The sequence below is a fragment of the Nyctereutes procyonoides genome, unplaced genomic scaffold, assembly GCF_905146905.1.
Source record: "Nyctereutes procyonoides isolate TBG_1078 unplaced genomic scaffold, NYPRO_anot_genome, whole genome shotgun sequence".
Lineage (NCBI taxonomy): Eukaryota > Metazoa > Chordata > Mammalia > Carnivora > Canidae > Nyctereutes > Nyctereutes procyonoides.
In genome coordinates, this window is record NW_026575131.1 from 32138178 (window position 1) to 32159473 (window position 21296).

At 51.2% G+C, this 21296-nt stretch overlaps 2 protein-coding genes across 3 annotated transcripts in view; one reads left to right on the forward strand and one right to left on the reverse strand.

Annotated features, from left to right (window-relative positions):
* LOC129522047 (uncharacterized) overlaps positions 1-21296 on the reverse strand; it is a 62515-nt gene that overhangs the window by 7328 nt on the left and 33891 nt on the right. For both annotated transcript variants that reach the window (XR_008666885.1, XM_055344122.1), the window contains exons 2-3: positions 7870-7991; positions 2741-2971 (exon numbers count right to left, since the gene is read on the reverse strand). Coding sequence is in view for 1 of the 2 variants with exons in the window: in XM_055344122.1 (XP_055200097.1) it covers positions 2741-2971; positions 7870-7991 (353 nt within the window). In the remaining variant the exon portion in view is untranslated. The remainder of the gene's footprint in view (positions 1-2740; positions 2972-7869; positions 7992-21296) is intronic.
* The window catches only part of FAM107A (family with sequence similarity 107 member A), a 56163-nt gene that overhangs the window by 1474 nt on the left and 33393 nt on the right, over positions 1-21296 (forward strand). The window lies entirely within an intron of this gene.

Consider the following 21296-nt stretch of genomic DNA (forward strand, 5'->3'; position numbering starts at 1 on the left):
TGGGGCATGGGAGGGGGCTTGCTCCACAGTCTCCTTCTTAGGGCTCACCCACACTTCCTGGATCAGGGGAAGGGGAGGCAGGGCTCCCCAGGGATTCTTATACACGCACTCAGTCCACATCACCAGGACTGTGACCCCAGCGGTGAGGTCAGGCTGCCCGGGCCCCAGCTCCTCCACCTGCCTTATAAGGAACTGAACCCCTCTGGATCTCTGGATCTCAGCTCCTCACCTGTAAAGTAGGGCTGGTCCTCACCCCTTGGAAGGGGCCACGAGAGGATGCTATAAAGTATGTAGCATGCAGCCTGACACCCAGACAGCCCTAATAAATGGGGGCTCTAACCCTCAAACAACTATGGTTCTGCATGACTCTAAATTTTCTGCCAACCGAGCCCAACCCACATTTTTCAAATTTAAAGTAAAACACATCATTGGCAGTCCCCATGGAACAAGCTTTCTGGGCCTCAGTTTCCTCATCTGGAAAATGAGCATTGGGTTAGATAACCCCTGGGGCCATTTGCACCAGCCTCTGCTTCCAACCTCCTTTGTTTCAGGTGCAAGTCAGGCCTGGAAACTCCTGCCTCCCCTCAGCACCCCCAGCAGCAGTATCCTAGAAGGTTGTTGCCCTGGGGCTGTCCCTTCTCCCTCCCGCCATGCTCATGGGAGCCCCCAGTTGCCGTTGTGGGTCACCTGCTGTTCTTGCATCTTCTCTGATACAGCCCAGAGCTGCCTTCCCAGCAGAGCTTTGCGCCCTGGCCCCACCCAGGCCCCTTCAGGAACACTCTTCCAACTTCTCCCCTCTCCCAAAGGAGAATGAGCTCAGCCTCTAGATCCTACCTGTGCAGGTGCAGTCACCTTGGAGAACGGCTTCTTCCCAGGCCTGGAAAAGACCCCAACAAGGTCTAGCCTAGGAACAGCAATTACAGCTCAAAGACTGCCTCTCTCTCTCCTCTCACCCGTGACAAACTTCACAAATCGGTCCCTACACCCTTTCGCACGAAGTCCAGATGACCTCAGAATCTTCCTCAGCACAGCATCCCGATCAGAACTAGCCCCCAGACTGAAAAGCAGGCATGTGCTGGGCCCAGGCCCTCCTCCTGCCCCCAGGGAGGGGCTGCCCCCCAGGGAGAGGCCGCAGAGGGTGAATGGGAACACAGGCTCTGAGGTCAGACACACCTGAGTCAGTTCCTCCAAATACCTGGTGACCGTGGACAAGACAGGACCTCAGGTTCCAACCCCATAGACTAAAGATAATAATCCTTCTCACACTGTTGTAAAATCTAAATGACACTATGCCTGGGGATGAAGTAGATCCTTAGTCAACGTCGTCTCCCTCTGGGTTTGATCCTCTCCTACCTGCGTCCTCCTCGGCTCTTCACACCCTCCCTTTGAGCCACCAAGGGCATTAACATCACACCCACGGCAGATGAAGAAGCTGAGTCATGAGCCAATGTGACTTCCCACAGCCAGCCAGTGGCTGAGCGAGCCTGGAGCAGAGGCTATGAGCAGGCCCAGGCCAGGCCTGCCGTGGGGCTCTCCCATCTGTGGACCACCCCCCAGCCCTCCCCCAGACATGCCTCCTGCTCTGTTTCTGGAGGCAGTAACCCAGCTGACCTCTGCAGGATGTCTGTGACAGGCCTGGGCCGTTTGAGGTCTAGCACCCACTGGCCTGTGCTATAAAGGTCACGGAGCTGTCCTGGGGGGCTTCTCGGACCCCCTTCCCACACCCATGGCTTAACCATAGATATAAAATCAGTTCTGGAAAACCCCTGGCAAAGTGGTCCAATCCCTTCCCCATTGTACAGCTGGGAAGACCGAGGCCCAAGGGCAGAAAGACTTGCCAGGGCCACGCAGCCAGGGTCAGACCATTTCCACAAGGCCCAGCAGCTCCAGGCCAAACTCTGGAAGCACACGGGAAGGCAGTTGGTCTCCTTCCCCTGCACCGTGAAGGGGACACAGTGAGGACAGAGAGGACTCCTGCCCACGTGTACACAACTGTCTGCCCCATCTTCATCTGCCCCCACCCCAGCCTCCCGATAACAAACCTTAACCAGGTAGGTACCTCTGCTGGGAGCTGGGCCAAGGAGGGAAAGGCATCCCTGCCCTCACACCTCAGACACCTCAGGTGACAATCCATGGACACCGGGGGTCAGGCACTCAGTCCTTGGGCCCCAGTCAGCAGCCAAGGTCCCTCCCCCAGGAAGGGGGCAGGCCCACAGGCTGTCATGGGCAATTCCTACACAAGTCTGGCACCCCAGGCATGATCCTAATTCTACCCCTAAAGCCACCAACACTAAAAACAGAGACTAAACGATATCCTGATACTAAACAGAAAAGGTTGCTCGTCACGGCTTACCATGCACCGCAGCTTCTGCAAAGACTCATTCAGTATTCCCAGAGCTCCCTCTGCGGTGGGCACTTTCATGACCCAAACAACCAGAGGCACAGAGACACTGAACGAGATTCGAGAGCACAAGGCCACCAGGCTAGTAAGCAGTGGGGTGGAGAGTCGAACCAGGCGGTCTAAAGAGCCTTGACCCCTTGGCTCACGAACCACACTGCTGGCGTGTGTGAAGGTGGGCTCTTGAACCGGAAGCACGGTGTTCAAATCCACCTGCTTATCCTCTCTGAGCCTCGGTCTCATCATCTGCTAAATGGGATCATGATGTCCCCTTGCACGTCAGAATGAGCTGAGGCGCCTGGCACAGAGTTGGTGTCAGGGAATGGTGGGTCAAGCTCTTACCTCTGCTCTGGGAGCTGAAGGTGGAGCTTCATCAGAGAGGAGCCGGCTGTACCCCCAGATCCACAGTAGAACCCCTTCAAGGCTTGGGCACTCAGCATGCTCTCAGACATTTCTCCAAACTCAGCACCACCTGGGTTTTTCACTTCCCTGAATGAAGCCTGTATTCTGACTGCGTTGGCTTTTGCCAAGTCACTCATCGCTCTGCATTCGTCTTCATTAGAAGAAAGTCTCCTTGACGGAAACAAACGGAAAAAAAGATGAGAGATCCAGCTAAATTTGATAAATGGCCTGAAAGGGAGTGTTCGTTCTTATGGAGTCCAAAAGGCGCACATCTGGCTGGGCCCCCCTGGCTCCCTGAACAATTATCCCCACCGATGATGGATGGCTCCTGCTCACCGGCACCCGCTCAGCGGGGCGTGAGGACCTCGTTAGGAGGCTCTCGCTGCCCCTGCCATGCCGTGGCCCCCACTCTGCCCACCGCCTCCGACTGCTTCCCTGAGGGGAACTGGAGCCAAGCTCCCCCACTTCTACCCTCATCTGTGCATGCAGGGCACGCTCCTGGGGGCTCTGGGATGAGGCATGAGCACACATGCTACGATTGTGAGCACAGCTTGCCAAACCCTGGACTTTGTCATTCAGGTCCAGACTCTCCTTTTAATTCCATCTGTTCACGCCATGGATCTGAAAGCCCCTGAATATTTTCCTCCCCGGCCTGAGCAAACTGATAAACACGCTGTTCTCCCCTTCACTGTGAGCTCCCTCTCCACCTGCTTTACCACCCTCAGAATAGCCTGGCTTGCAACCCTTGAAAAAGTTGGAGCTGAAATTTCTTCCCTGGGAAAGCCCATGGCCAGAGGGTGAGGACTGGGAGCTGTAGGGCTATGTACTGGCAGCAACTGAAAGGGGTATTGAAAGCAGTCAGAGAGGCCTTTGGAAGCAGGGAAATGCACTTTTCCGGTTCCCAGAAGCCTCCCAATGGGGCTTTCCTTCTCTTCTGCCCTTGGCTTCCCCAAGCTGGGTTCGGAAGCTGAATGCCCTGGGCTGCCTTGAACAGATGCACAGGCTGGGCACTGCACAAAGGCAATGAGTGGATGGGTTAGCAGTCCACTCTCTACCAGAGGAGCTTGGTACCCAGGTGTTGGCTAGGTCTGCCCAGAGGAAAGAATGCCACTCTGTGATTTCACAGTGCCATCACTTTACAGCCCTACAATACCCCTTCCAAGATAAAATTTCTCCTGTCCATCCTTACGCCTGGAAGCCCCACTTAGGTGGGAAAGAAACTGAAGGACAAATAAAAGAAGAAAGATGCCAGCTCAACTGGCACTTCAGGAAGTCTTGCCTGAGTGGGTCTCAAATGTCAACTTAGGGCAAGAGGCTAAGGTGGGGGGTGAGAGAGAGCAAGCTTGTCTCAGAGTTGTATTTTTGTGAATAGGCTGCAGGTTTTCCTAAGCCCGGAGGATCACCAGGGATGGCTGAGAAGAGGCCAGAGAGATTAGAAGGTGCCCAGGGCACCACCACTCGCCCTGAGTTCCCAGACTGGGACAAATCCCATTATGCTCTCAGCACTCTCCCCACCACACTGATCGTGGTTGTAATTTCATCTTTAGCTCTGTGATTTATCCAAGAAGGAAGAGACACTGTGTTTGACTTGTGGCTCACCATTGTGTCCCCAGCACCTAGCATAAATATGATCAGTCCCCAATAAATTGAGGAAGAAAAGGAGAGAGAGACAGCGTCTGGATCTCTGTGGATAAAGGTCAAGCTCATGTAAATGATGTGGTTTGGGAATATAGGTGAGCCTGGTGGGGTGCGATCCGGAGCCAACAACCTTTGGTGCACACGGTGCAAAAAAACCCTCATGGGATTGATTGTTCATCATTCATTCAACAAGCGTTGACTGAGCCCCACTGGGGACCAGGATCTCGGGCATGGGAGACAGTATAGTGCACAGGACTCAGGCCCTGTCCTCGGGGTACACAGCCCAGCAAGAGAGAAATAAGTCTCTGGTGATGACAGGACAGGTACTGGGTGCTCTGACAAAGCAAGAAGAGCAGTCAGGGAAGCTTCCAGATGCCCAAGCTGTGTTCTGAAGAATGAAGAAGAGTTACTCAGGTCAAGGAGCTGGGAGAGGCTTCCAGGGGACACAACAGGACCTGCCAGAGCCCAGAGGTATGAGGGGGCCTGACATGTCCCCAGAATGGAAAGAATCTCTTGGTTTGCAACACTCTTCCTGAGCCTGTAGGGCCTTCTGATTCCTTGGTTCTAGGGTTGGGACCTGTCATGGGGCTGGTTCAAGTGGGGCCCTAACTCCCCACTCCCCCAGCTACCCCACTACTCACCTTGCCACAACACTCTCCCCCCAAAAGCCAACTATGTATCTGTCTCAGACTCTTTGATCAAGGAGAACATTTTCTTTTTTTTTTTCCTCTACTTTCTTTTGCTCAAGTATTCAAAACAGCAGAGAAGAAAGCAAGAGAAAGAGATGGAGAGGGAGAAAGAGGCAAGGATACAGACAGAAGACATAAAAGCCACCAAAAGAAAATCCCCTGAGAGCAGAATGAGGAGACCCCAAGCCTGTCCTCCCTGACCTCCACCCCTCTGCTGCCTCCTGACCAAAAAAGGGGAGGGGGAGCCAAGATGGCAGGCTTTACCTCATGCTGGGGCCACAAGAAACAAATCTTTCCTGGACAGTAGATGGAGGACATTATTTTCATTCCTTCCTTACATCTTAGTCCAATCTTCCCCTTCTGCTAACAAGAAAAAGTCTTTACCTCAGGGGCCCTGAGTGACCCTGGGCAAGATGGTTTCCCTCCTGGGTTCCACTTTCTTCCCCTGTCAATGCAGAGTTGGTAGCCGTGCTACTCACAGGTCTAGGGGCAAAATGAGGCAGGGAAAAGAGGGGAGGTGGGAACAATCATCCCCCAAAGGGTGCAGCACCAGGCCCCATGCACACGATGGCAGTTGCCCCTCTCTGCTGCCTGGCCAGTGTTGTCTCCCCCATTGCACGGCCATTGCAGGTGGGATTAAATCACTGAGTGGATGCGAGGTGGCCTTCAGACTCCTCTCACACATGCCAGGAGCCAAGAGCTTGCAGGAACCTTGCAGCCTGACCCTCGCCTACACCCGTAAGCCAACCGAACCCACCCTGCAGGGTTCCACAGCCTAAGGGGTCACAGGCCTGAGAGGCCTCCTTCCTTCTCATCTATAAAATGAGCGCTTCTGGAAGGCAAAAATACAAATGCTTTCCAATTACTAAACTCCCATGGAATCCTCACCACAAACTTCGTCACAAACATCTCCATGTCCCCACTTCACCAAGGCAAAAATCCAGACTCCGAGAGGTTGAGTTCACTGCTCAAGAGCACACAGCCAGCAACTGCCAGAACCGGGACTTGAACCCAGATACCCGGGTTCCCAGCTGGGAACAGCTCACAGCTCTGGCTCCCCAGCTCACTGGCTTATTTTTCAAGTGTCTCGATGAAACCGTGCCTCTCAAGCCAGCGTAAATCTTCACCTTGCTGGGTAGGGTTACTTAGCTGGTGGTGGCTCCAGTCCCACAGGGAGCAGAGCTGTAGAGGGACCTCAAAGTTCAGAAGAATTTAATTTCCTTCATGAAAGGGCTCGGAGGTGGGGCAGGAGGGGCCAGATGAAAGGCTGGCTTTGAAAAAGGCAAGAATCCAGAAATGCAGCTCCCTGGGGGTGAGGGGTGGGGGGCCAGGGATCTACTTTCAGAACATAGTGTCTCCCAAACTGACATGAAGGAGGGGCTTTGTTTAAGTGAGAGATCAGATCTCAGGGCCTGGGGTAGGGAAAGGGCAAGGAGCTGGAACTTTCCTTTTGTCTTCTAAAATCTAGAAGGAGGCCAAGGAAAACAGTAAGGCACCCCGGGGAAGCTAGGGTAGCCTGGCTGGGTCTTGGCGACACCTTGCTCCCATGGACACTCAGGGGAGGGCACGGGGTGTCCCCCAAGGGATGGCACCCCCAGAACCTGCAGAACTCAGAAACTGGGCAGTGATGCTGATTTAGGGGACCACCCAAGAGCTTTTCCTCATGCACCAGATGGCTCTTGGGAGTACTTTGGGGTCATCTTGGGGGTAGATGTTGTGGCAGATTTCACAGAGAGTCCTGCCATCAGGACCTGCAGGCCCCACAGGGGCCAGTTTGCAAAGGGCCCGCGGTGACTGTGACCACAGCTGGGCAGCGTGGAGGGACGCGCTGGCTCCCCAGGGCTGCCGAGCCACCTACCGCCCACCGGGTGCCTGAAAACAGCGGAGGTCTATTCTCTCCCGGTTCCAAAATCAAGGTGTTGGCAGGGCTGCGCTCCTGCAAGGCCTCTAGGGGAGGAATCTTTCTCTGCCTTTCCTTTAGCCTCTGGTGTCACCAGCCATCCTCCTCCCGTGGATGACAAATGGCGCCGCCACTGTCATGTGGCGCTCTCCTGTCTGTGCCTTGTCTCCTCTACTTATCAGGACACCGGGTCATACTAGCTTAGTGCCCACCCTAACCACCTCGTTTTAACTTGATTACAACTTCAAAGAACCTACTTCTAAATAAGGTGACATCCACAGGCATGGGGGGTAGGATTTCAACATATCTCTTGGGGGGGGGGACATAATTCAATCCGTTCACTACGACCCTCTGAGCCACGCAGGCGCCCCACGGACCTCTATGCTTCTTAGGCACCTAAAGGTACATGTTAGTGTAGCGGGAACCCATCCATCCTCTGCTGGCTGCCCTCCTGGGGCCTGGAGTTCACTTTAGCTCCTGTTTGCTGCAGCAACTTTCTACATGGCACGGCCAGAGCAAGCAATTTTGATTCAGCATCAAATCCCCTATTCTCCTGGGTAAAACCCTTGGAGAACAGATATGTGGAAACCTGGAAATCCACAGCCCCCAGTGCCCCCGTGATCCCTATGACTCCCATCTGGCCCAGCCTCCTAAGGAGGCTGGCTCTTACTCTGTTTCTCCGCCTCAGAGACTTTGCCTCTGCTGTTCCCCTGCCTGGTGCTCTCTTCCCACATAGGGCTCAGCTCAGAGAGAGGCCTTCCCCGCCCCTGGCAGCTCAAGCATCCCCATATTGGTCCCCAGTCTTGTGGTTGCTCACAGAACTTACCGCCATCCAAAATTACCTTCTTTGGGTAGGACTTGAGCTGTTTCCGACTGGGCTTTCCCAACCAGCACACCTGCCCTCCCAGGGCAGGGCCTGGTCTCTGCGCTCACGTGGATGCTCAGGGCCTGGTGCAGGTCTGACCTACAAGGCATGAGCAAATGCATGAATGCATGGCTAGCATGGAGGGAACTCACTCTCTCTGATGCATAAACATCTCCTGAGCATCCGTGAGGAGCCACGTGCTGCATCAGGCCTGAGTCAGTCACAGTCCACTCAGGGAGACAGACAGTACAGGCCACAGTGACCGACCGACAGGAACACCATCCTTCTTCACAGGCCTTCATCAGCAGCTGTCAGAAAAGCAGAAATTCAAATTACACTATCTATAAATGACAACGACGCTGAGATGCCAGCACAGGGATGTCCCCAAGGACCAGCTTCCCCCTTCCTGACGTCAAACCCCCCACTCCGCAGAAGCCCTCTACCCCCTATGGCTCTGGAGCAGAGGAAGAAAACACAAGATCTCAGAAACTATAGAGATGGAGTTTCTGCCAACCAGCAGGTTCAGGACTCAAACTGGCACTGAAATTCCACATAGCAATCAAGAACTTTGTCATTATGCAAATGCTGCTGTGAACTTTCTCTGTCTCAGAGCTTCCACGTGTCTCTCACGTGTGGACCCAGAATGCAATCACGGAGTCCGAGGGCACATGCATGCTCCCCCACAGGGGAGGCAAATTCTAGCTCTACTCTCTTAGGGTCTCTGGCTGAGCCTGAGAATCCAACTGACCTAAGACAGGTGAATAGGAGAAAACCTTGGGGGTTTGCACAGGTACATGAGAGACCCCACAGGAAAACAGCCCCAACCAAAGTGGGGAGGCCCAAGGCTTCCCCGCCAGGTTCAGCAAAGAATAGCGATGGTGGGAAAGTAGCAGAAACATATGGAGAGATGAAAGGAAGGCAAGGTGCATTCTTACAAGATCTGTTCCTATAGATTTTTCTCGGCTCACTTCCCTGTCTCTGGTGATAAGAATGTTCCTTTTCCCCTGGGTAGGGAGGGCATCTTTCACGTGGGATTTTTATGTCCTGCTTTGGGGGAGACAAAGAAAGGTCAGAGCACCATTCTTAAACCTGCCGTTTTTCAAGAGTCTTTAGCTCAAAATAATCCTTAGGCCAAAGTGGCATGTTTGGCGGTGGCCTATATGCCGCCCTCTGCACCTTTACTGGATAAAACCAGACTGGGTTAGAGCAAATTACATGCCCATGGCCAAGGTGTAAGTGTTTGGTTGCCCTGCACCCTGACATTTTTACTCTTCAAGCTTTTTAAAAAAAAAAAAAAAAGAATTAGATTATTTATTTATTTATTCATGATAGACACAGAAAGAGAGAGAGGCAGAGACACAGGCAGAGGGAGAAGCAGGCTCCACGCAGGGAGCCCGACGTGGGACTCAATCCCAGGACTACAGGATCGTACCCTGGGCCAAAGGCAGGCGCCAAACCGCTGAGCCACCCAGGGATTCCCACTCTTCAAGCTTTTTAATTTTTGTGAAACTGACAACAGTCTTGATTTTAAAAGTATATGTTTTTTAAGATTGTATTTATTTATTTGAGAGAGAGAGAGAGAGAGCTTATGCCTGGCTGAATGGGAGCCCCACATGAGGCTCCATCCCAGGACCTCAGGACAATGACCTGAGCCGAATGCAGATGCTTACCGACTGAGCCACCCAGGTGCCCCTAAAAGATATATTTAGACACAGATAAAAATGTTTGCAAGCTCTAGCAGAGTATTAACAAGTGTTGACCACATGGTAAGTCACAAAACAAATGCAGATACCCTACATATTATAGCGTAGGTCTACCACGTAACTAAAAGGCAATAACAAACAAGTTACAAAGAAAACTAAAATATATTTGGAAGATAGGAAGCACTTCTAAATGGATCAAAGATATTGGGACATCCTCAGACCTGAATGGTGATGAAGATGCACGCCAAAACACAGCTAGCCCTGCGTCTAGGAGAGGCTTATAGCCTTATAAGCAGATAGAAAAGAAGGCTGGGATTTAATGAGCCAAATGTCAAAGGTAAAAAATTGGTAAAAGCAGAACAGCAGGTCGAGGGAGGGGCAAGATGGCGAAGAGCAGGGTCCCCAAATCACCTGTCCCCACCAAATTACCTAGATAACCTTCAAATCATCCTGAAAATCTACGAATTCGGCCTGAGATTTAAAGAGAGACCAGCTGGAATGCTACAGTGAGAAGAGTTCACGCTTCTATCAAGGTAGGAAGACGGGGAAAAAGAAATAAAGGAACAAAAGGCCTCCGAGGGGGAGGGGCCCCGCGAGGAGCCGGGCTGAGGCCGGGGCGAGTGTCCCCAGGACAGGAGAGCCCCGTCCCGGAGGAGCAGGAGCTGCACCAACCTTCCCGGGCGGGCGGAAAGGGGCTCGCAGGGAGGTGGAGCAGGACCCAGGAGGGCGGGGATGCCCTCGGGCTCCCGGGGACACTAACAGACACCTGCGAGCGCAGGAGAGTGCACCGAGCTCCCTAAGGGCTGCAGCGCGCACGGCGGGACCGACCGGAGCAGCTCGGAGGGGCTCGGGAGCGGCTCCAGGGAGGGAGCTGCAGGGCGGGAGCGCGAATCCACCAGCGCAGGCCCCGGAGCACAGGGCGCCGGGACACAGCCCAGGATCCGGCCTCCCCCGGGACAGGCAGAGGCCGGGAGGGCCCGAGACAGCGAGGACGCTCCTGCCCCGAGCTGAGCAGATCAGCGGCCCCGCCCCGGAGCCTCCAGGCCCTGCGGACGGAGAGCCGAGAGCCCCGAGCCCCATAGTTCCTGCGGAGGCTGAATCCAGGCTTCCAGAGTTGCCATAGCAACTGCTGCTGTTCCTCCTGGGGCCTGGCGGGGTAAACAACCCCCGCAGAGCCCTGCAGCAGGCAGGGGCAGAGCAGCTCCCCCAAGTGCTAACACCTGAAAATCAACGCAACAGGCCCCTCCCCCAGAAGACCAGCTGGACGGACCAGTGATACTCCCCCGTGTTCCAATACAACTTGTTTCTGGCCACTCTGCACTGAGCAAAATGACTAGAAGGAAAACCTCACCTCAAAAGAAAGAATCAGAAACAGCCCTCTCTCCCACAGAGTTACAAAATCTGGATTACACTTCAATGTCAGAAAGCCAATTCAGAAGCACTATTCTACAGCTACTGGTGGCTCTAGAAAAAAGCATTAAGGCCTCACGAGACTTCATGACTGCAGAATTTAGATCCAATCAGGCAGAAATTAAAAATCAATTGAATGAGATGCAATCCAAACTAGAAGTCCTAACGACGAGGGTTAACGAGGTGGAAGAACGAGTGAGTGACATAGAAGACAAGTTAATGGCAAAGAGGGAAACTGAGGAAAAAAGAGATAAACAATTGAAGGACCATGAAGACAGATTAAGGCAAATAAACGACAGCCTGAGGCAGAAAAACCTACGTTTAATTGGGGTTCCCGAGGGCGCCGAAAGGGACAGAGGGCCAGAATATGTATTTGAACAAATCCTAGCTGAAAACTTTCCCAATCTGGGAAGGGAAACAGGCATTCAGATCCAGGAAATAGAGAGATCCCCCCCTAAAATCAATAAAAACCGTTCAACACCTCGACATCTAATAGTGAAGCTTGCAAATTCCAAAGATAAAGAGAAGATCCTTAAAGCAGCAAGAGACAAGAAGTCCCTGACTTTCATGGGGAGGAATATTAGGGTAACAGCAGACCTCTCCACAGAGACGTGGCAGGCCAGAAAGGGCTGGCAGGATATATTCAGGGTCCTAAATGAGAAGAACATGCAACCAAGAATACTTTATCCAGCAAGGCTCTCATTCAAAATGGAAGGAGAGATAAAGAGCTTCCAAGACAGGCAGGAACTGAAAGAATATGTGACCTCCAAACCAGCTCTGCAAGAAATTTTAAGGGGGACTCTTAAAACTCCCCTTTAAGAAGAAGTTCAAGTAACTCTGAACGTGAATGGGCTTAATGACCCCATCAAAAGGCGCAGAGTTTCAGACTGGATAAAAAAACAGGACCCATCTATTTGCTGTCTACAAGAGACTCATTTTAGACAGAAGGACACCTACAACCTGAAAATAAAAGGTTGGAGAACCATTTACCATTCAAATGGTTCTCAAAATATACCCTAAAAACTACAGAACACTTCTGAAAGAAATTGAGGAAGACACAAAGAGATGGAAAAATATTCCATGCTCATGGATTGGCAGAATTAATATTGTGAAAATGTCAATGTTACCCAGGGCAATTTACACGTATAATGCAATCCCTATCAAAATACCATGGACTTTCTTCAGAGACTTAGAACAAATTATTTTAAGATTTGTGTGGAATCAGAAAAGACCCCAAACAGCCAGGGGAATTTTAAAAAAAGAAAACCATATCTGGGGCATCGCAATGCCAGATTTCAGGTTGTACTACAAAGCTGTGTTCATCAAGGCAGTGTGGTACTGGCACAAAAACAGACATATAGATCAATGGAACAGAACAGAGAACCCAGAAGTGGACCCTGAACTTTATGCTCAACTAATATGCGATAAAGGAGGAAAGACGATCCACTAGAAGAAAGACAGTCTCTTCAATAAATGGTGCTGGGAAAATTGGACATCCACATGCAGAAGAATGAAACTGGACCACTCTCTTGCACCATACACAAAGATAAACTCAAAATAGATGAAAGATCTAAATGTGAGACAAGATTCCATCAAAATCCCAGAGGAGAACTCAGGCAACACCCTTTTTGAACTTGGCCACAGTAACCGGAGAAGGACAAACGGTGTATGTTCTCATTCATTTGGGGAATATGAATAATAGCGAAAGGGAATATAAGGGAAGGGAGAAGAAATGTGTGAGAAATATCAGAAAGGGAGACAGAACATAAAGACTTCTAACTCTGGGAAATGAACTAGGGGTGGTGGAGGGGGAGGAGGGTGGGGGGTGGGGGTGAATGGGTGACGGGCACTGGGGGGTACACTTGACGGGATGAGCACTGGGTGTTATTCTGTATGTTGGTAAATTGAACACCAATAAAAATTAATTTATAAAAAAAAAAAAAAAAAAAAAAAAAAAAAAAAAAAAAAAAGCAGAACAGCAGAACCAACCCCCCCAAAAAATGTAGAAATAATGAGAAAATAAAAATAAGAGCAGAAACAAAAGTATGATAACAAAGATCAACATGGCGCAAAGTTAGTTTTTTAAAAAAGATAGCAGATATGGCTATGATATGGCTGACTTTACGCCTGTAAAATTTTAAACTCTCTAGAAACATCTAGAGAATATTGTTGAACAACTGGCTCGAGGAGGAATAAGCAACCTGAAGAGCTAGTAAACACTTAAAGAAATTGAACTGTGGGTTAATCTGCCCACAGAGAAACCGTCAGACCATCAGCTTTATAGGGGAGTTCTATTCAACTTTAAAGGCATTTATCCATTTGGTTTTATACTCTGTCTTCTGAACAACAGAAAATGAGAGAACATTTTCCACTTCGCTTTATGATAAAATAATTTTGATATTGGGGCACCTGGTTGGCTCAGTCAGTTAAGCTTCTGACTTGATTTCAGCTCAGGACTTAATCTCAAGGTCATGAGTTCAAGCCCCACACTGGGTATGGAACCTACTTAAGTAACGATTTTGATATCAAAATTAAACAATGACAGTGAAAGAAAAGTAAATCACAGTCCAATCCACTCATGGATATTGTTGCAAAAAAACTCGAAGCAGGACTCCCAGATCCCACAGCCAGGCCCTGGTGTTGCGGGCATTATATTTAGCCCGTGGACTACACACACCTCCTCTCTGTGATTCTAGTCTGACTCACAGACAGCTAAGAAGTTCAAGCCTGAAATGGCCATGGGCTCTCTCTCCTCTGAATCCTGCTATTCTAGAGCCAGGCCAGAGTAAATGGAAAGTTCCAGTGACAGTTTTTCCAGGGATGTCTCATCCAGGCTCAGGCAGGTTAACTAACATTGGAGAGAGGGAGAGACATCCTGGGGTGACTTCACTGCTCCAGTCCTGCCACTGGCACTGTGATCTGCAGGCACCCCCCTGCCCCTGGCCTGCTCTGCCTGCAGCCGGGAGCCACTGGGCAGCAGAACCTGGGCCTGCCTCCCTGGGAGCCACAGGCTGCAGGGGGTCACGGTGCCAGCAGGAGTGCAGCCAGAGGCTGTCTGCGGCAGATGGGACTTGTAGACCTCAGACTGGCCATAAGCCCTAAAGTTTCCTATCTTTGCCTCCTGCCTGGCAAAATTCCCACCATCCCAGAGTGAGGACCTGACAGTCCGGGGGGCTGAGCTCCTTGGCAGGGCTGGGTAGAGTAGACTTCTTCAGACATCAGGGCCTCTTCCAAGCTCACCCCTCACAGGGAGGTAATGGCCATGGGGTACCCAACCTGAGGGAGGGGGGCATGCTTTCATGTCAATCCTTTCTCTGTGGGCACATGGTATTCCCCTAAGATAGACATGCCATGATTTGCTTGAACAATCCTTGATTTGAGAGGGTTTTTTTATTCCTGCTCATCCTGGTAGATATATCTGGGTGCATATCCTTTATGCCTTCCTTGGGATAAATTCTACTTTTAGGCTCATGGGTGGGTTTCTATGAAGTTAGGTGCAAAGTGCTGTGTGTACATGAAGATTAGACCCTTAAGGGAGCTTGTTTCCAGCGTCAAGAACCTCTGCTGCAGGGACACCTGGGTGGCTCAGTGGTTGAGCATCTGCCTTCAGCTCAGGTCATGATACCAGGGTCCTGGGATCCAGTCCTGTATCAGGCTCCCTGCATGGAGCCTGCTTCTCCCTCTGCCTGTGTCTCTGCCTCTCTCTGTGTGTCTCTCATGAATAAATAAATAAAATCTTTAAAAAAAAAAAGAAAGAAAAAGAACCTCTGCTGCGGAAAACACAACCTACAGTGTGACTTGTCTCCCCACTTTCTTCATCCTCATACAGAGCAGTTTGACAACTTGGACCATGGGGTTTCAAATAACTATTTCAAGGAAATAATTTGCCATTTAGTTAGTCATTATTCCTTGACACACACCTTCCCAAAACAACTCCATGAAGTTGGTACTGCTGTTATCCCCATTCTACAGATGGGACGCTGAGCTCAGAGACGTCAGGTGCCTTATCTAAGGTCACACAGCAGGTCAGTGGTGAACCCAGGAATCAGACGCAGGCAGCTGCCTCAGAGCTACCTCCCTGAGCATGCACCCACCCAAGCATCACCGCCCAGTGCTGTGGGTGGGCTTCCCAGAGCCCAGGAAGCAAGCCCTGAAGCAGCAGCCCCCTTGCTTCTCTCAGGCAAGTTGACAAGTCTCTTTGGGCTGAGTTTCCATCAGAGACCTGCCTATAAATAGGCAGAGTAATAAATCAAGAGTACGTGCTGATGGAAGGAGCCGTCCAGGGTGAGCAAACGTCAAGCTGCTGGCTGGGCCTGCTGAGCTCCACTAGCGACATTTCCACCAGCTCAGAACAGCACCGTGTCTGGGAGGACGAGCGTGGAGGTCACAGTTCTGCTGATCTCAGACTGGGAGGAGGAAGTAGAATGGATGAAGGGGATGTTGGGGGCCTTCGGGCAGGACGCCCTCTTTCCTGCCACCTCCTTTCACACTGGAGCTCATGTCCGCCACAGCCCAGACCAAAGGTGACATTATCCGGCACGACAGAACCAACCCCCACGTGCTGGGGGAAGGCAGGGGTTTCCTTGGACTAAACCCACCACAGCCCTGCCCACCCCTCAGGTGGAAGGAACGTGGCCTTTGGACCTTCAGTAAGTGCTCCGGGAATAACGTCAGCGATAAAGTTATTAACCGCGGGATTTATTGAGCATTTACTATGCCCCACGCCTATGCTGAGAGCTCTAGGTCATCCAGTTCCATCCTTTAGCCCACACTTTGATTACCCCCAAGTGACAAACTGAGGCCCAGAGAAGTGAGGCAGGTGACAGAGCCAGGAGGTGTCAGAGCAGGAATCTATACCAAGGCAGTCCGACCCCCGAGCTTGCAGCCTTCTTCCTCTAGGCCTCGGCACACCCAGGAACGTGGGGGAAGCTCTCAATCTGGGCACGTGCCTCCAGAGGGGGAGGTCCCCAGGGGCGGGGATCAGGCCTTCCTCCCCGAGACAGGCTGCAGCTCCGCGGGACGGCTCCTCCACGGGCCGACCTGGGAGAAAGCCCCCGCTCGCCACCTGCCCGCTCTGTGGCCCTGGGAGAGTTACCCGGAATGCCCGAGCCTCAGTTTCTTCACCTGTCAGTGGGAACTAAGGACACTCAGTTCCTTTGGTGGCCGTAAGCATCAAAAGGAAGGAGTTGGCGCAGTGCTGCCCCGGTAGGTGGAAGTGGTCGTCATTGATGCAGTCGTTTCCATCCTGCAAGCGACTCAGCTCTCTCCTGTTCACTGCCAATCAGAGGCGCCGAGAGGGACTAGCCTCAGGCTGCCGAGCCCCCCTAGGGCTGCCGAGCCCCCCTAGGAATCATGATGATATAACGGGCCTAGCAGCAGCTAAGATGTATCGACTGTACACTGTGTGCCAGGCACCGGTCCTAATCGCTTTACATATTAACTAGTCAGCAGGAAGCCCCGGAGAGGGCAGCAGGGAGGAGAGCCAGAGGTCCACAAGCCACGCCAGGCCAGCCCACCTGTGCATGGGCCTGCTGGTCACACGTGTCCCCACCAGCAGCCTCTAGGCTCCAACGATGGCCCCAGGTCCATGTGTGAGACCTGCAAAATGCCCTTCCCACCTCACCAACCCCTCAGGTGGTTCTGAGTGAGGACCCGGGGTTGAGTGTGTTGCCAGAGGGCTGGAGAAACAGGAGGATGTGGGGGCTGCCGGGGGAAGGCTGCCTCCGGGTCACCCAGGGCCTAGAGCCGTGCTCAATGATGTTCGTTGACTAATAATTGCTGATTATGATATAAGTGGGGGCTCCATTTTCGAGCACAGTGGCTCAGGTATTGGGCTCTACTAGCCACTTTTTTTAAATGCATGCGTGGAAAGAAACCTGGAAGGATATATACTAAAAGTTAATCCTGATGATCTTAACGGGGAAGAATAATGGGAGGATCTTATGGTCATTTTTCTGCAGGTTTTTTTTTCCCTTTTGTACTTGCTACATTGTCTATAATGAACAAGTATTAATTTCATGCTCAGAAGAAAATAAACTTTTGTGTGAGCTTAGGACTCATTCAATTTTACAGAACAAAAAGAAATTTTACAGAAGAAATAGAAGTCCAGAGAGGTTAAGCCGTTTGCCCAAGGCCACACAGCAAGGCAGGTAGGGCTGGGACAGACCCAGCTCTGCTAGCCCATCCCCTGCACCCTCTGGGAACTCAAGCCTTAGGACAGAGGGAATCTCCAGCTCCTGCATGGTGAGGCCTCGTTTCTCTTTTTTTCACCACCGTACCCTGAAAACACCCCCAACCCAATCTTGCCAGCTCCCCCAACTCCTGCGAGAGTCCCCTGAGAGAAGGGGGGATGTCTGCAGATCTTAGTAAAGTGATCAATGGAAAGAAATACATATAAGCCCCCATTCCAGCTTCACGGACTTGCTGCTGATTCATAAATAAAAGAATGCCCAGGCTATTTTGGGCACCTGCAATTTTCTACTTGAATAACCAGGGAAGTGGCTGCCTGCCCGCTTCTCTGCCCTGCTCGCGGCGCCAGAACGGGGGAAACGTGATCTCCCCTGGCGTAATGGGATCTGGGGCCAGGTCTCACTGCTGATTTCCTTGCTTTGCCCCGCTCCAGAAAGCCCAGGTGTCCCCCACGCCACATCCATGGGAGTCTGGGAAGGGAGACTCCAGGCCCGATCCAGATGCTGTGGATTCAGTGGTTCCTTCAAGGTATAGGAGGCAATCTCAGCTCTGCCACCTGCCATCTGTGGGACTTTGGGCAAGTGATTCAACCTCTCTGAGCCCCAGTTTCTTCATCTGTAAAATGGGGATACTTATATCACTTCGCAGGTTTGGTACAGGTGAGGTGCCTGGCTCTCTCAGGGGAATTATTATTTAAGGTATGAGAGAGGAGCTGCTCTGGAAAGAGCCCCAAATAGGATTCTCAGGCTGTTGTTTGATCTTTTGGTTCCAGGAGCCCTGAGTTAAGGGGGAATAAAAGATCATTTATCAGTTCTTGTCTGAAAGTCTGGGAGTAATGGCTTCAGGCAAGGCTGGATCAAGGGTCTTGAGTGAAGTCTTCAAGATCTGGTCCTTCTCTTCCTCATGGCTCCACTTTCCTCTGGTTGACCTCATTCCTGGGCCAGTCCCCCTTCATGGAAATTCCCAGCAGGTACAGGCTTATATCATTCTTACAGCTAGAAGGGTATGAAGGCTGGAGGGGGAAATAAGTATGGGGGGAAGGGTGACTTTTGACAAGTGAAAGAATAGGTTGAAATGTTGGACTGGAATGCAGACGGAAAATACTGGCAAGGAAAGGAAAGGAAAGGAAAGGAAAGGAAAGGAAAGGAAAGGAAAAGGAAAGGAAAGGAAAGGAAAGGAAAGGAAAGGAAAGGAAAGGAAAGGAAAGGAAAATAAAGGAAATGAAAAGAAAAAAGGAAAGATAAGACTAGCCTTTACTCTGCGGCTTACTCCTCTGTAGTCCATTTTCCAGTATGTTCCACAAGATTTTAATAGGCATTGGATGAGCCAAGGGTTTCAGGGCCAAAAGACTGGGTGAAGCCCAATGTTTTTAAAGATTCTACTTATTTATTCATGAGAGACACAGAGAAAGAGAGGCAGAGACATAGGCAGAGGGAGGAAAAGCAGGCTCCATGCAAGGAGCCCGATGCAGGACTCGATCCTGGGACCCACGGACCACACCCCAGCTGAAGGCAGACACTCAACCACTGAGCCACGCAGGCGTCCCTGGGCGAAGCCCAATTAAACAGGTTTCTTTGCTACAGAGCCTCTACATGGTCACTCTTCCAGCTGTGATTCTCCAAGAGGAGAGCTATGGGCTATAGCATTCCTTAAGTTCTCAATTCTTTGGGAAGGGCCACTATGGGTCATAGGAGCAAGATAATAAGACAGCAAGTGTTCTGGGGAGAGGACAGTGGAAGCCCCATAGGAGACAACTGTAATTGTCCACGTGAAGGGTGATGACTGCCAGAACGGAGCTCCGTGGCAGAAACAGGAATAAGGGTACACAGCGAGAGATGGGATGTAGGAAAATATGTGTATCAGCTCAGAAAATGTTGCAGTTTTGGTGATGGTAACAGCGAAATATAGTTTCGATCTTAGCTTTTCCACTGAAAGCAATGCAGAGACAAAACATGGGCTCTGCAGTCCAGCAAATTCTTCAGTAACTTGCCCCATTTTGCTACTAGAGCAAGTTACTGCACCCCTCTGAACCTGTTCTCTCGCTTATTTTTTTTTTTTTAAGATTTTACTTATTTATTCATGAGTGACAGAGAGGCAGAGACACAGGCAGAGGGAGAAGCAGGCTCCGTGCAGGGAGCCCGACGTGGGACTTGACCCCAGGTCTCCAGGATCATGCCCTGAGCCAAAGGCAGACACTCAACCCTGGAGCCATCCAGTCACCCCCTGTTTCCTTGCTTATTACAGGAGGATATTAAGCCCTTTTTCTCAGGGTCCTTGTAAACATTCCAAGACGAATGTAGAGAGAGTGCCCAGCTATGAGCTGGACTTCCCCTTCCGGCCATAACAAAGGACTTGGTACCACACCAGTCCTCGCAACAAAAATAACCTAACACTTGACAAATCAGAGGCAGCCAGTCTTCAGAGAGCAGGTCAGAGGGACTCCCCCCACCTCCACCCCGCCCATGAGCCCCTCCCCACCCAGCTCTCAGAGGAGCTCACACAGAGCACCGCAGTCCCTCTGAGCTCAGGAGGCAGGGATCAGAGTTTGGGCCTCTGGGACGACAAAAACAGAAGGAATCTGCAGGACGGGACACTGGAGAGGAGGGAGCTGCATGGCCAGGGGGGTGGGGGTGTCCCAAGAAGTCTGTGGAGGGGACTCCGGGACCCACAAGTCCTTGCCCAAAGGCTGGGCTGTGCAAGCACAGGATGAAACTATCCAAGGTTTACCAGCAGGCTGGGAGAGGTTGGAGGGACCTTCCTGAGCCTTCCAACTGAGACACCAGAGAGGCTGTGCCCTAGGAGTGAGGACCGTGCCCTAGTGCAAGTGCGGCTGTAGACCTGCCCCAACAAAGCCTGAAGCCAAATCCTTTGATTTCCTCAGAGTTGAAAGGCAAGCTCTGCCAGGTTCTGGAGGCTTGGGAAACAGCTCGGGCTTTGCGTGAATTCTCCCCAACAAAGTGTAAAACGAAGCACATGGGATTTCGAAAGGATCAGCCAGTGATTGTGCTGTCTGCTAAAATAAAACTTAACACTCTTCAGAAGAAAACAGAATCCAGATTCTATAACACATCACACACACAACATCCAGTATATGATCAAGATTTTCTAGACATGTGAAGAAACGGGAAAATGTGATCTTTAGTCAAGAAAAAAACAGCCCATGGAAACAGACCCCAAGATAGTTCAGAGGTCAGATTTAGCAGGTGAAGACCCTAAAGCACCTATTCCGGGTTTTGGCACATAGTAGATGCCCACCAGTTAATGCTAACTGCTCATCTCCATTCGAGCAAAGTAATCATTTGTCCCCCAAAAGGCTTTGAAACCCAAGGATTAATAAAGGGGAAGGACCCAGTCCTCATAATACTGAGTGTTGCTGTCTTCCCCGTACACGATTCAGAGAATGGGAGGCTGCCTTGTGCAATAATGAAACACAAGTGATGACCGTGCCACTAGCTCATTGTGTGAGTTGCTCAACTCCCTGTGCCTCAGTTTCCCCATTTACATAATAGGGAGGGCAGGCAGGTCATCTCAAAGGGCTCTATCTTTCCATGATTCTGAGTTTATCTGGCCCAGGACTTGTTTTCAGCCAGGATACACTCTGAGCTGGGACCTGGACAAACCACTAGAAGGAACTGGATCCACATCTAACACCTTGGGGAAACACAGGCTGGGATGGCTTTCTCCCAGGTATCATAACGTGAGGCTATGAGCAGAGCCGGGGCTCATTTTCCAAAGGAAACTTTCTTGAGAAATGTCTCCTAGCAACCAGCTCCACCAATATACAACCTTCAGGGACCTCTGCAGAAACATAAAGGCTTTTTGTGACTCTCTTCTTCAAAAGCTCATGTTGGAAGTGCTTATCAATCAAGATGCTAATATGGAGCAGGTGGAGGTGGCCCATGGTGGGCAGGGGATGTTGGATGGGCATCCACCCACAGCTTCAATCTCCTTCCACTCTGTGAAATTACCAGCAGTCTGGTTTCCGGGCTCAGAGCAAGAGCTTCGGACTTGTTCAAAACCAGGCTCCATCTCCTACCAGCTGAGTAACCTTGGGCAAGTCATTTAACCTCTCTGAGCCGGTTTCCCCATCTGTAAAATGAGG